We start from the raw sequence: 14,819 nt of genomic DNA, 5'->3' as shown, positions 1-14,819 counted from the left end.
CTTTCTACCCCCTTCAGGTAGTTGAAGGCTGCTATTAAGTCCCTTTTCAGTCTCCTCTTCTCTAGACTAAATAAGCCCAGTTCCCTCAGTCTTTCCTCATAAGCAGGGACCCGGGTTTTCCATTTCCCATGGAAAAACAATGTAAAACATGGATTTGCCCCCTTATTGGAGTAAAATACAGATTTCTCTTTTTAGCAGAGAAACCTGTGGATTTTGCTGTTTTGCAAAAACCCCTCTGCAGGCTAGCAGACTTCTGGCCTGCAAGGGACTGAGAGGAAGCGGGAGGAGGGTGGTCAAGCAGGTGGCACCATGTCCATGTATGTGGCCCCAGGCAGCCTGAAGAGCAGCTCCCACAGATAAACTGGGGGAAGGATTGAGGCCCCCATAGAAAGGGAGGCAGGGGGGGAGCTGCGCACAGCTGCGCATGGTTGCAGCGGGGACTGCTGCCCAGCTGGGTGGTGTGTAGGGCTTGGGGCCCGGGGCCACAATTCACAGCTGCAAGGCCCCAGCAGGGAGAGGGACGTGGCCACCAGCAGCTTGTTTGGGAGCGGGGGAGAGGCCGGATTCCTGCTGCCCCACACACTCCTTGGGGGTAGGGGAGACCCACATCCCCCAGTTCTATGCACAGGGCAATTTGTCCACATCGTTTCTGTAGTGGGGGTCCCAAACTGGACACAGGACTCCAGATGTGGCCTCACCAGCACTGAATAGAAGGAAATAATCACTCCTTTTGACCTGCTGGCAACACTCCTTCCAATGCAGCTCAGGATGCCGCTAGCCTTCTTGGCAACAAGGACACATTGCTGGCTCACATTCAGCTTGTTGTCCACTGTAACCTCCAGGTCCTTTTCTGCAGAGCTGCTGCCCAGCCAGTCAGCCCCTAGCCTGTACTTGTGCATGGTATTGTTCCATCCTAAGTGCAGGACTTTGCACTTGTCCTTGTTGAACATCCTGAGATTCCTTTTGGCCCAATTCTCCAATTTGCCTAGGTCACTCTGAATCCTCGCCTTACCCTCCAACATATCTATCTACTATTCCCCCCAACTTGGTGTCATCTGCAAACTTGCTGAGGGTGCAGTCTATGCCATCTTCCAGGTCACTGATGTAAGCATTGAACAAAACCAGCCCCAGAACTGACCCCTGGGGCACTCCACTTGATACTGGCTGCCAACTAGACATCAAACCATTGATTACTCACTAAGCCCAATGCTTCAGCCAGTTTTCTAATCCACTTTACAGTCCATTCATCCAACCCATACTTCCTTAGCTTGCCTGGGAGAATGTTGTGGGAGACTGTATCAAAAGCCTTGATAAAATCAAGGTACACCACATCCACCATTCTCCCTGCATCCACAGAGCCAATCATCTTGTCATAGAAGGCAGTCAGGTTGGTCAGGCATAATTTGCCCCTGGTGAATCCATGCTGACTGTTCCTAATCACCTTCTGCTCCTCCAAGTGCTTGGAAACAAATTTCTTGAGGAATTTCTTGAGGATCTACTCCATGATTTTTCCAGGGACTGAGGTGAGGTTGACTGGTCTGTAGTTCCCTGGATCCTCCTTTTTCCCTTTCTTAAATATGGGCACTATGTTTGCCCTTTTCCTATCATCCAGGACCTCTCCTAATCACCATGAGTTTTCAAAGATGATGGCCAATGGCTCTGCAATCACATCAGCTAACTTCCTCAGCACCCTCAGGTGTATCCCATCCGGCCCCACAGACTTGTACATGTCCAGCTTTTCTTAGCCATCTCTAACCTGTTCTTTTACCACTGAGGGCTGCTGACCTCCTCCTCAAACTGTGCTGCCTGGTGCACTAGTCTGGGAGCTGACCTTGCCTTGTGAAGACTGAGGCAAAAAAGGCACTGAGCACTTTAGCCTTTTCTGCATCCTCTGTCACAAGGTTGTATCCCCCATTCAGTAAGGGACCCACACTTTCCCTGATCCTTTTCTTGCTACTGACATACTTGTAGAAACCTTTCTTGTTACCCTTCACACCTCCCTTGCTGGCTGCAACTCCAATTGCACTTTGAACTTCCTGACTTCATCCCTGCATGCCCAAGCAATGCACTTATACTCCTCCCTAGTTATTTGTCAGTTTCCACTTCTTGTAAGCTACTTTTTTTGTGACTTGGTTTACTGTGCAGTTCCCTGCTAAGGCAAGCTGGTCTTCTGCCATACTTGCTAGTCTTCCTGCGCATTGAAATGGTTAGTTCCTGCACTCTCAGTAAGGTTTCTTTGAAGTACAGCCAGATCTCTTGGACTCCTTTCCCCCTCAGTCTGGCTTCCCAGGAGATCCTGCCCATGAGTTCCCCGAGTCCATCAAACAACTCCAGTTAACCTGAGAAGAGTCCACCTCATTTCAGGTCAGAATCTGGCCTAAGGGGTTAATTGCATCTCTCTGACTGTGTCCCTACATGCCACTGATTTATGATGGACTGCCTCCCCCCCGCAACAAGGTGCCCACTCTGATCATTGTTCACTGACTTGGCAGCAATTCGTGGAGCCATAGTATACAAATTCGGCATCCACCAAAGCCAACAGCCTCTCCCCTTCCGGGCTGATTTCAGAAGTGATGCAAGGGGCTCTGGGTGCTAGATAACAAAGAATTGTGTCCTAATCATCTGACTCTCTCTTGGAGCCTCTGCTTCAGGTTTATTGCCAAGAAATGGAAGAAGTTGCCAAAGTTAACTAGAATTTTCTACATGTTTCATAACACTACTTCTGACTCAGCAGCCCAGGCTGCAGCAGGCTGCAGAACAGCATTGGTCTCTACCTCTTCCTTGGGAACAGCTCCTGGATTAAATGACAAAGACTGCAGAGCACTCTGGGGATACTAATGATGTGTCAACATTTCCAATGGCTTGGTGACTCAGCTGTTAAAAAGCTGCTTAATGCAGAAGGTTGGCAGAAAGTCATGGCTTGAGACTAGTTTTCTTACCCAAACTAAGCAAGCACACCTTGGAGGATTTGGGTTCAAGGCCATTGCAAAAGAAATAATTATTTTCCACATGAACGTTGCGTGCCTCCCAAGGCTTGAGGGGCATGGCAACCACCCACAGGTGGCAGCGGTGCTGGCAGCGGGGGCACGGTGGTGGCAAGGGGGGGTTGGCAAGCGCCAACCAGCAATCGGCAACCACCCACAGATACCACCGGCAGCGATCGGTGACTGCCCACAGACGCTGCTGGTGGTGTCGGGGGGGAGGGGTGATAAGTGGCCCACAGGCACCACTGGCAGCGGCCAATTTCAGAGGGTGTACACGTACTCACGTGCACCCCCTATGCAGCACCAGTGATTTTCCAGGCAGAGGCCTTTGTGCCCTTGAATTCTGTCTTATGAAGATCCTCTAGATTTACCCAGGATCACTTTGCAGAATCCCCCTTTCCAGGCAACGAGCTGCTGAACTTGGGCCAGCTTAAAGATGTGCACAGTAAGGCTGTGTGAAATTTCCCTGGCTGTTTCATTTCGACACTGTTTCGACTCGTTTCAAGCTCGAAACAGTGAAATCGAAATGAAATGAAGGGCTTTAAAACAGCCTCGAAATGAAATAAGGGCAGTCAAAACATTTTGAAAGTTCCAAAACGTTTCAAGTTTCAAAACTCAAGCAGGGCTTGCCTGCAGGGAAACAAAGTAAGGAGAGGGAGGGGGAAGAGGGGGGAAGGAGTGCTCTCATATTGACTGTGTAGCTGGCCAGTGACTGTGGTCCTTCCCTGAGGTCCCTTACAATCCCAGTGCTTTGGGGCAGGGATGGAAAAACAGCATAAAAGGCAGCACTGTTTGAACTGCCCTGCTTTCTGTCACCCATGTCATGAGTTTTGCTTGTCAGCAGCCTGAGGGGCAGTTTCCCAGAAACCCCCGCACTTCTCTCCTTGAAAGCTTGCAGGCTTTGTGGGCTCAGCAGGGGCTACCATCCTTGCAGTTATCACCCTGCTGTGCCTTAACACACACACGACACAAGTTCTGCTTTCAAGAATTTGAGGTTCAGTTTCCCAGAAACCCCTGAATCTACATCCTTGAAACTTGGCAGGCTTCATGGCCTCAGAAGGAGCTACCCTCTCTGCAAGTTCCATCCAAATCAGGCAAGAACTCACAAAGTTATAGTCAGTTTCGTGGTTCCCCATTATAGCCTATGGGCAAAACATCGAAACAGTGTTGAAACAGTTGTGACGAGACGAAATGGAACAGTACTTTCAAAACTAAACGAAACTCGAAACAAAACACTGTCCCGTTGAAATGGAAGTTGAGACAAAACGGTGCTGTTTCGCACAACCCTAGCGCGCAGCCTGGAGTCCAAGGCTCAATCTGGTTCCCTTGCAGTTAATAAAGACCAGCAGGGCTGCAGTGGAGAGATCCAACCCCTGATGCAGTCTTTCTCAAAACTATCATTGGTTCTCATGCCTATGCCCTAACTTCCTCTTGGAGATGGTAACTCTAAGATGTAGAGCAGAGGTGGGCAATTATTTCAGGTGGAGGGCTACTTACCAAGTTTTGACAAGCTGTCGAGGGCTGCATGGGTAGCCCCGCCCCCTGGTCACCATCTCGGGACCAGAAGTCCCATTTCCTAACCCCTGACCTTTGCCACCAGAAGTCCTTCCCCTTGCCCCTGGAAGTACTCCTTTCAGCAAGGGGTTTTGCCATCTCAGAACCAAAAAGATCCCAGATTATATTCTAAAAATCAAACATCTACAACATTCATTAATTTAGTTTCAAAAAATATTTTGTCCTGATTTACATGTGTTTGTATAGTGTACACAGAGGTGATCACACAATAGCTTAAAATGAAATCCTACTCTTGTATATTGGGGGTGGATGGGTATAGGTTTGTGGGAGGCTGTGGGTGTGTGGGAGCGTGCAGGTATGTGTGGGGGTGGATAGGTGTGGGGGTGGGATGAGGGAGCATGTGTGGGTGCATCTGTGGATATGTGGGGTGCAGGTGGGTATGGGGTTTATGGGGGCTGTGTAGGGGGGGAGGGTGGCTGGGGTATGTGAGGGGGTGTGGGTCTGCATGTATGGCGGGGTGTATGACTCACCCTAGGAACACACACACACGTACACTCTTTCCCTCCCCCTCACTACACACACACACACACACACACACACACACACACACACACACTGTGCCTCCCTCACTACACATACACATTCTCTCTCTCATTGCTCTCTCTCTCCTCCCCCCTCATTGCATACACTCACAAACACAACCTCACTTCTGCTTCTGGTCCTGGGTTACCAGTATGGCCCTGTGCTCCCATGGTCAGGCGATGTAGCCCGGGGCCACGTGGTGCAGGAGCAGGCAGGCAGGGAAGCAGTGAAAGCCAGGACAGGCAGAGGCTTCCAGTTGGGAGGGGAGGAAGGGGGTTGGGGATGGGGCGGGGCTGGACCAGCCTTGTTCCTGGCTCCTGCTGGCTCCCCCTGGGTCCTACTGCCCCTGTATTTTGTCATCTTTCACAAAAATATTTGCCAGGAGCAGATAAATATTAATTTTCTAAATTTTTTTCAGATCCCACAGGCTGGATAGAATGGCCTGACAGGCCGGACTTAGCCCGCAGGCCATAATTTGCCTGCCCCTGGTATAAGAGGAAAAGCTAATACTAGCTGGATTTATTACTGGAAACCAACTGGATAAGGAGGAGAGATGCACAGAATAGAGGCACTGTCCTGTGCTTGGCCAATGAGAAGTTAAAACAAGCTCACACATGTACTCCAGGATCAGTGACTGACATAGCCTGCTCTGATTGCAGGCCACCTTGGGCACTCCAAAACTAACGAATGTTGTGAGTAAAGTTCAGTACTAAGCAAGCCACAGCTCTATGACTGAGATTAACATTGTCCTACAAAAGAGATGCGACTGGCTGCCCCCCTTTACTCTTTGTGCCTAATTTATTTGCTAACCTATAGGTGAAGTGAATATTGACAAGTAAGGTAGTTCATTTATAGTGGAATCTACTGACCTATGGAACAATCTCCTAAAGGCTTTGGTAGCTTCCCAACGGCTTTCAGTTTTAGAACTTAACTGAATGAGCCACTAGAAAATGCAGGAGAGGATAAATGAATCCGACTTCTATCCTTACAGGAGGGAGACTATACACTGTAATGATGTTTCTTTTCATGGAATCTAAGATTTCTACTTGTTTCACAACTATTCCTAGCACATGCATTCCAAGTATTGTAAGAAACAGATATTAATTTTTGATCACTTTCCATGACCATTTCAACTAAAAAGTGGACTGTTTCTCTATCTGAAATAGACAGCCTGTCACCCATGGTACTTTGAGGCCTACTGTCCAGATTTTATTCAGATACCAGGGATAGCCTCACACACACTAGATCCAGGTATATTTAGGAGTGCTAATTAGCTGAATTACACAAAAGTAAAATAAAATAGAATCTGGCCTATCATTAGAATGGTTTATCCCAATACTTCAGACTGCACAGCACACCCTATGAGTTATGCCAAGACAATTGAACACTATATGTGGCAGCGTTTGTATGCCATGCCAGCAAAACCTGGTTTGCAGCAAGAAAGCACATTTCCTCTCCCTCTTTCCTTTGGCAGCTCTGCCCACTCACTCTGACTTTTCACTACTCGTTGGCAGAGCTGGGATAAGAGGCTGGCACTGTCTCTGCTCAGTATATGCCTGCTGAAGCAGCCAGAACACTTGCCAAGAGCAATGAGGCCCACATGCTTCCAGTCAGATTGACAAAGTAGAGTGGGGCATATAAATAGCTGGGACCTCCTACCTTAACTTTACAGGGGACCTCCCACTGAACCTAACAAGGATGTCTGGGAAAGAGAATACAGGTTAGGCAAAGGCGCACAGTGTTCAGTGGGCGCCTTGTTCAGTGGGCTGTCTCTTCATGATGCCTGTTGTTTATTCCATGAGATACAAGGTGATGGCAGTAACTATCCATACAGACTTCTCCACAGATAAGCACCCTTTCAGGGAAGCAGAGCCAGCACAGAATTGGCAAAAACACCATCTCAATCCTGCAGTAGAAAGGCTGTTTGTACGTAGAATGACACTTTGCTGGTGTGTTCCAATGTGAGGCTGCCATCCAGTGGATGGCTGGGAGAGGTACAGATGACTGAAAGGAATGGGAACAAAGAGGACTTGGTAGCAGCTGGTGGTCAGTCCTTTGTGATACAGTAGCCATTTTTGGACAGCATGATAAAGCAACCACGCTCCCTGGTGGACACGGAATCGTGAAGATGAAAGCATGAGTAGAACACTCGACAAATCTGGATGCCTTCATGGTTCCGAGTGACAGCTACTTTAGTTACAAAGTAAAGCTCCACATATTTGGACTTTCTTTATGCCATAGAAAAACATGGAAGGGTGGAGAAAGGAAGTTATTTACCCTAAGGTAGGGAATCTTTCCCGAAAGACTAATCAGTCCTTGTCCCCCCCATTTCAGGTGTGTCACACATTATAGTCAACTATGAGGCCTCTGTAGGCTGAAGCAGGATTGAGTTTGTTCAAGCAGTGTTTAGCAAAGCTTGTGGAGCTTTCTGTGCCAGTGTGAATGTAGTACAGGATCCATGTCTCATACCAGTAAGTGACCAGAAGAATCTTGGACAACTGTTGACTTTTTGCATGCCAACCATGCTAAGCAACTTGCCAGTGGAGTCAGAGTGCTGTGGCTCCTCTGCAAACTCTTAGGTAGGAACAAGCTCTTTAAACAGTCCCAGTACCCTTGTGTACAGAAAGAGGAGGACACTCTTTAGCAGATGCAGCAGTTCTGACAGACTATCTTTTCTCTAGGCAGCAAAGGAATGAAGATAGGCAATGTATCAGATAAGTGTCCCAAGCAGTCCTACAACATATAAAGAAACCCCTGATGCCTTATTACAGAGGGATTTCACATTCAGAAAAGCTGCTAACTACCACATGGGGAAGGCAAAAATGGAGGAGCTCAAGGAAACCTAATTCCTCAAGGGCTTAAGGAAGCAGAGAAGAAAAGCAATTTGATCTGCTTATAAGTGAAATTTTCCTTCCACCCAACACTACCGCCATGTCCAGCTAGGATTCTCTCCCATTTGAGAGAAGACTCATGAAGACCTAAAATTTAAAAAATACGATTTGGCATTTTTAATTGAGCTGAGGTTGCCATGGAGCTTAAAGCTGCAATCTCTATTATTTCCACAGACAGCAGGCTATTCTTGTATCTTTCACAGGATTCAGCACTTTGGCTTCTACCTGCAAAAGCTACTGCAAAGCCAATCTCTTGAGAGTTTGGCAAATATTTTCCCTTTCTTTTTAGCAGAGTAAGAGTTGCCCCACTTTAAGCACTATAGCAGCTCTAAAGACTAAGAAATTGCTAGCAGTGATGTTCTAGAAACAAGGAAAGCTGCATTAAGGAAGGATCAGAACAATATCCAACACTGATCAAGAGTTTATTTTTTATTTTTTTAAACAATAAAAACAAACATCTGTGCTCTGAGCAAAACCAAATCACAAAAAATAAGTCTTTAAAGTTTACTAATAGGACTGCAAGGTAAGGCTTTCCGAAGAGATTTCTTGAAATAAATTATCTTCACCTAAGCATTTTCAATTCACCCTTAAATGTCCTAAAAACCAGAAGTAAAAAAAAGTTACCAGTAATTCTAGATAATACTTGGTGCCTTCTGAAAGACAATGATACTAGAACTCACTCCCCAAACATTTAAAAATTAAAACACTGTCATGTAAAACTCAGCTATGCGACCTAGGTTCCAAATGTGTCTCATGTCAAAAGTTCTTTAAAAAAATTAAAGGAAATTGTTAGGTTCACTGTGGTGACATCCCCTAAGGTCCAGCTGCCTTGATTTTTCTCATCTCTGTACGTCTGGTTAAGCTAATGGATGTATTACTATCTAATGTGGGGTTAAAAAATAAAAAGCAAGACACCACAACTATCTCTAGTCTCTTCAGTGCAGTCTCATCCATCCATCCATGTACAGACCCTTCTCTGCATGTCACCAAACTTATCAGTTTTCAACTGTGTTCCACTGGCATACTGTAACACTGAATTATTTGCTTCATGCCCCTTTTTCATACTTTCCTCATCAATCCCATTTCTGTTGCTAGCAATGAAATGCATAAAAATAAAGCAGCCCTGGAGAGTGAGCAGAGCCAGAAGTTAGCTTAGTGCAAAGAAGCCCAGAAAGTGTAAAACTAACTTATACTGGGATCAACACAAGTGATCAATGCCTCACTACACAACCCAAGGTTATATTTAAGTTATGTAGCTAATCAATCCAGACTATGAACTAAATTGCCAGCAACATGCTAGACTGCACTGCTCCTGACTTCCAGCATCTAAGGCTATCACTTCTTTCTGCCAGGCTGCAAGCAGGCTTAAGTAACTGCTCTTATCAAGAATGAGTTAAAAGTGTAACTTGGCAGTGGATGCCTGCTGACCTAATAGGGAATTTATTGCGAACCTCAACACTTTTCCCTCCTGTAATACTCCCTGTGGATGACCTCAAGCTAAACATGCCAGTATTCTCAAACAGCTGTTAATTTAGAATATGCAGTCTTTCCCCTACCTCTGCCATGCAGTTGGCCTACACCTCATGCTAGCACCAGGTATCATGCCCGTGGTTTAGAAACTGCATTTGCTTGTCGGGGGGGATAAATATCACAAAAAAAAGATTACAAAAAAGGTTAATTTGTCAGCTGTCCAAACACTATTAAGACCACATGCTTTATACAGCAGAGAGGCAGCCAGCTCACTCATCAGCACAGCTAGCTGAGCTTTGAAGTGACACGTCCTGCTAGTAAGAGCACAGGATATTTTTTTTCTTTTAACGTTGCCCACGAGAAGTAGGAAGAGGCAGGGAGGGCTAGGAGTTCTGTTGCATCTGAAGTCTCCGTTCAGCTGCAGCAGCTAATGTTCTGCGGCGCAGGGTGACAGGGTCGGAGGTAACACCCTCAGGCATAGAAGGCCTCTCTGAGGCGGAGTCCTCGTCAGAGGTTTTATTTAAAAAATGCCTACAAAAGGAAACAGCAAAAGATGGGTGAAAACAAGTCATCTCATTTTGGCTTTGAACAGTACCTAACTGGCTCATTCAGGAGAGTTCAATCAGGAAAATAAGGGAGCATTTTAGGTTAGTAATACAGGGAAAATATCACATCTGCAGATCCACAAGTAGTACAAACTCCAACTCCCGCTACACTTGCCAGAATGAGCCTATGTTATCTAGCATGACTTTGAGATAGCTAAGCAGCACCTCATAATAAGCTTTATGATGTTTCTCGTAGCTAAAGCACAGAAGCAAGAGCTCAAAAATTTCAGTTCTATTCTTATATCTACAATAACTAACTGTGCAACTCTGCACAAGTCGCTTAACCTCTATTTTCCCACACGGAGAATGAGGGAAAACTTCTCTCACTAATGTTTGCAAGGAAGCTTTGACAGAAGCTGCTCTCAAGAGGTAAAGGGCTAGTAATGTTAAAAAAGAAAAAAAAAATATAAACACACACACACAAGCAAATTCCAGACAGGACATCCTAATGTGTTTTAAAATTTAGTATTAAATGCAGCAGTTGTGAACCCCTTAAACTGGAAGTACAGGATGGGACTAGTAATTTTGACATAAATCTAAAGAATGAAATATCATTTGCCTCTCTGTGGCACATCTACACAAGCACCCAACTTAGTTCGGGCTTTAGCAAGTACTGAATGACTACACGCAATAACTGCCATTACTGCACAGTCCCAACACCGCACAGGTAGGTTTCCAACCCTAGTGCGCAGTAGCAATTAGCTACTGCACAGCAGCTTGTTGCTATTGTGCAGTACCGGCAGCAGCACTGGCAGGCATGAGCTGTGATGTGTCACCGTAGCAATGAGCTATGGTGACAAAATTAATTGCTACGGCAACATAGCATCTTGTGTAGATGTGCCCTGTATGAAGTTTAAAACTTCAAAGGAAAATGCATCTGGGAAGGGGTATATTTGAGACCAAATTTTCCAAGAGATCGTTGAAAAGATATATCCATGACTATTCAAGTATGTGCACACAAGCATTTGTAGGCACAAAAAAGATAATGTAATAATGTAAAACTATTTGGTGACACAAAGCTACAATTGCAAATAATGACAAAAGACTTTTTGCAGGCTCTTTGTACAAGTGGGGTAGAGGGAAGGAGAAATATTTTTTCAATACAAGTGAGCCAACCACACAAAAAGCTTCTTGTACGGTACTGTGCTCTTTCCCTCTCTCACCGGGTATTTGTGTTCATTAACAACTGGTGCTCAGGGTATCACAAAGTTCATAACCACATATAGAATTAGTAAAAGAAAACAAATCAGTCCAATAAACATATATATAAAAAACAGCCAGGCCAAAAGATTCAGTGTAAACTAGTCACTGTGTCCACAGGGGTGTAAAATGTTAAGTTAACAATGTAGCCCTTTTGTGTTTAAGTAAAAAGTGCTATAACTGATCTATACAGGGGTGTAGGTTGTAGCCGTGTTGGTCTAAGGACACAGGCAGACAAGGTTCCTTGGGTGAATTTGATATCTTTTATTAGACCAACCCAAATAGTTGGAGAATAGTTATTAAGCAAGCTTTCGAGTTCAAAAACCCTTCGTCAGGCTAAGGAAGTTTCAGTAGTTGGTGCGCGCTCTTCCTGGATGGAATGAAAAGTAAAGAAGCCAGGGGCTGGGGAGTCAGTTGCCAGGCAGATTATAATGTATCAAGAATTCAATGTCTATGTTTAGTCCATGATCTCTAGTATCCAGGAGGTTGATGAAATGGAGCTCATAGGCTCGTCTCTGGGAAGTGTTGTGTAAGTTTCCCTTGAGGATCAGGACTGAGAGATTGGAGAGAGAGTGGCCCTCCTGTGAGAAATGTGCCCCCACTGGTAATTGGGTATTTCTGTCTTTGATAGATTTCCGGTGTGCGTTCATTCTGGTGCGCAGTTGTTGTTTGGTCTCTCCTACGTATTTTCCATCAGGGCATTTGGTGCATTGGATGAGATATCTTACATTTCTGGAGGTACAGCTGTAAGATCCAGGGATGCTGATGGCTCGGTTGTGGGGTGCAGTAATTGTGGGGGTGGTGCAGATGTGTTGGCAGGTTTTGCATTTCTTGTCCTGGCATGGTCTGGATCCTTTTGGTGTGTTTTGGGCTTGAGGAAGTTTGCTTCTGGGATGAGGTTGGCGAGGTTCGGTGCTTGTTTGAAGGCTAGGATGGGTGGCTCTGGGAAGATCTTTTTAAGAATAGGGTCTCTGTCTAGTATGGGTTGCAATTTTTTGAGGATTTTCTGTACAGGTTCAAGGGAAGGGTGATACATCATAACCAGCAGTGTGCAATTCGTGGGGAGTTTTCTTCTGTACTGCAGCAGTTCTTCACATGGTATCCGGGTGGCTCTTTCAAACGTGCGATCTATCTCTCTGGACGAGTGTCCTTGTTAGGTGAAAGCCTTTCTAAGATTGGTGAGGTGGTGATCCCGGGTGTTCTCTTCAGTACAAATGCGGTGGTATCTGAGGGCTTGGCTGTATATCACAGCTTTTTTGGTGTGTTTTGGGTGATTGCTGGTTCTGTGCAGATATGTATGTTGGTCTGTGGGTTTCTTGTATACTGTGGTCTGTATTTTACCCTTCTGGATACTGATCGTTGTGTCTAAAAAGGAGATGTTGGTGCTGGAGTATTCTAAAGAAAGTCGGATGGAGGGATGGTGATTGTTGAATTTCTGATGGAACTCAAATCAGAAATTGTAGGTTTTCAGTCCAAATGATGAAGATGTCATCGATGTATCTTAAGTATAGCAAGGGTTTGATGGTGCAGTTCTTGAGGAAGTCTTCTTCCAGGTGGCTTCCTCAAGCCCAGAACACACTAAAAGGATCCAGACCGTGCCATGACAAGAAATGCAAAACCTGCCAACACATCTCCACCACCCCCACAATTACTGCACCCCACAACCGAGCCATCAGCATCCCTGGATCTTACAGCTGTACCTCCAGAAATGTAAGATATCTCATCCAATGCACCAAATGCCCTGATGGAAAATACGTAGGAGAGACCAAACAACAACTGCACACCAGAATGAACGCACACTGGAAATCTATCAAAGACAGAAATACCCAGTTACCAGTGGGGGCACATTTCTCACAGGAGGGCCACTCTCTCTCCAATCTCTCAGTCCTGATCCTCAAGGGAAACTTACACAACACTTCCCAGAGACAAGCCTATGAGCTCCACTTCATCAACCTGCTGGATACTAGAGATCATGGACTAAACATAGACACTGGATTTTTGATACATTATAATCTGTCTGGAAACTGACTCCCCAGCCCAGCCCCTGGCTTCTTTACTTTTCATTCCATCCAGGAAGAGCACACACCAACTGCTGAAACTTCCTTAGCCTGACAAAGGGTTTTTGAACTCGAAAGCTTGCTTAATAACTATTCGCCAACTATTTGGGTTGGTCTAATAAAAGATATCAAATTCACCCAAGGAACCTTGTCTGCCTATAACTGATCTATGCCACTCAATCCCTAAGTAGCCATAAAACCTTGCTCAACCCTTGCAAAGCAGCTGTGTCTAACAATTTTATATCTATTAGTATGTGTATTGTAGGCAAAGCTGAAGTCTGCCAGGAAGAAAAATAAAGGTTTACTGGGAGCAGACTCAAGAGATACTCTGGTTCACTCATTTATTAAGGACCTGATCCAAAAGCCACTGAAGTGGGCAGGAGTCTTTCTATGATTACAGTGGACCTTGGAGAAAGTCCTCAGTTAGGAGGGTGTATACCAGAGGTGCCAACTGTCATTAAACTTACAGACAGATCATAAAAAGGAAAACTAAAAATGTCTGTCTGCAAAGTCTGTGAAAGAGAAGAAAGAAATTTAGCCCTTCATAACAACAATGAAGACTCCGTGTCAAAGAAAAGCCTTGAAGGACGGACAGGGCACAGTAGTGGCACCTGGTGTCTCAACAGGAGTGCAGCACCCTATAGGAAGCTTTCTCTCAGGGCTTTGTAGCCCATAGTCCCTTCCCTATCAGCCACGTACTGCTTGTACTTCTGCTTGTGTCCCTGCCTGTAATCCTGCTGCAGGTAGGCCGACATAAGTCTTGCTCTGAGGGTCCCTGCCATGACAAGGGAGGGTTGGGGGGGCAGGGAGAGAGCAAGGCCAGGAGGAGTAAAGCGAAGGGGGGTTAGGAAGACGGCAGTGTGGCATGCAGTCAGGGGAATCGGGGTATACAGGGGATCCCTGGGGTAGGACAGCTGTAAAGCTAGGAATCAGGGGTGCACTGACAGATTTTTTGGGACTGATACTGATAGCCGATTTTTAAGGAGGTGTATTGGCTCATACTGATCCAATTTCCAATACGCCATCCAGCTGGTAAGTCTGTTGTGGTGGAAAGGGAGGAAGGAGGGAAGGAGTCGCGGTGGAAGGGTGCAGATCGAGGCCCCTGCAGTGAGGGAGTGGGGCTGGGCCAGACTCTGCTCAGCTGGGGCAGGGTGCAGGACGGAGCTGTGGCTCGTCCTGGTGCCCACCCGGGGGGGGGGGGGGCAGCTCCCACCCTGCAAGAGTGTGGGGGGGGCATGTGTCCCTGGATCTGTGCAGGGTGGCCTGCCCCAGTCTCCACTGGGAAGAGCTCGGTGCAACCCCGGCCCCCGCCCGCAGCAACAGTCCACCCACCCCCGCACAGATCCAGGGGGCACATGACCCCCATACCTTCCCAGGATGTGCACAGCAGCACAAGCTGCCACTCTCTGACAAGCCATGGCTCCATCCTGCACCCTACCCTGGCTGAGCAGAGCCTGCCCCAGCCCCTGCCCCACTCCCTCCCTCACCACAGGGGCTCGAGCTGCCCCCACCTCC

The 14,819-nt window shown here is 46.4% G+C and overlaps 1 protein-coding gene across 2 annotated transcripts in view; it reads right to left on the bottom strand.

Annotated features, from left to right (window-relative positions):
* Positions 1-8,388: 8,388 nt before the first annotated feature.
* The window catches only part of AMFR (autocrine motility factor receptor), a 59,631-nt gene continuing 53,200 nt past the window's right edge, over positions 8,389-14,819 (bottom strand). The window contains exon 14 of one of the 2 annotated variants that reach the window (XM_006258754.4): positions 8,389-9,973. In XM_006258754.4, the coding sequence (XP_006258816.2) occupies positions 9,826-9,973 (148 nt within the window). In that variant the 3' untranslated portion in view covers positions 8,389-9,825. The remainder of the gene's footprint in view (positions 9,974-14,819) is intronic. The other variant, XM_019497304.2, reaches the window with a different exon arrangement.

This window comes from Alligator mississippiensis, chromosome 10, assembly GCF_030867095.1.
Source record: "Alligator mississippiensis isolate rAllMis1 chromosome 10, rAllMis1, whole genome shotgun sequence".
NCBI classification, from domain to species: Eukaryota; Metazoa; Chordata; order Crocodylia; family Alligatoridae; genus Alligator; species Alligator mississippiensis.
Note: the sequence above shows the minus strand (reverse complement) of the source record. Positions and strands in the feature narration are given on the sequence as shown.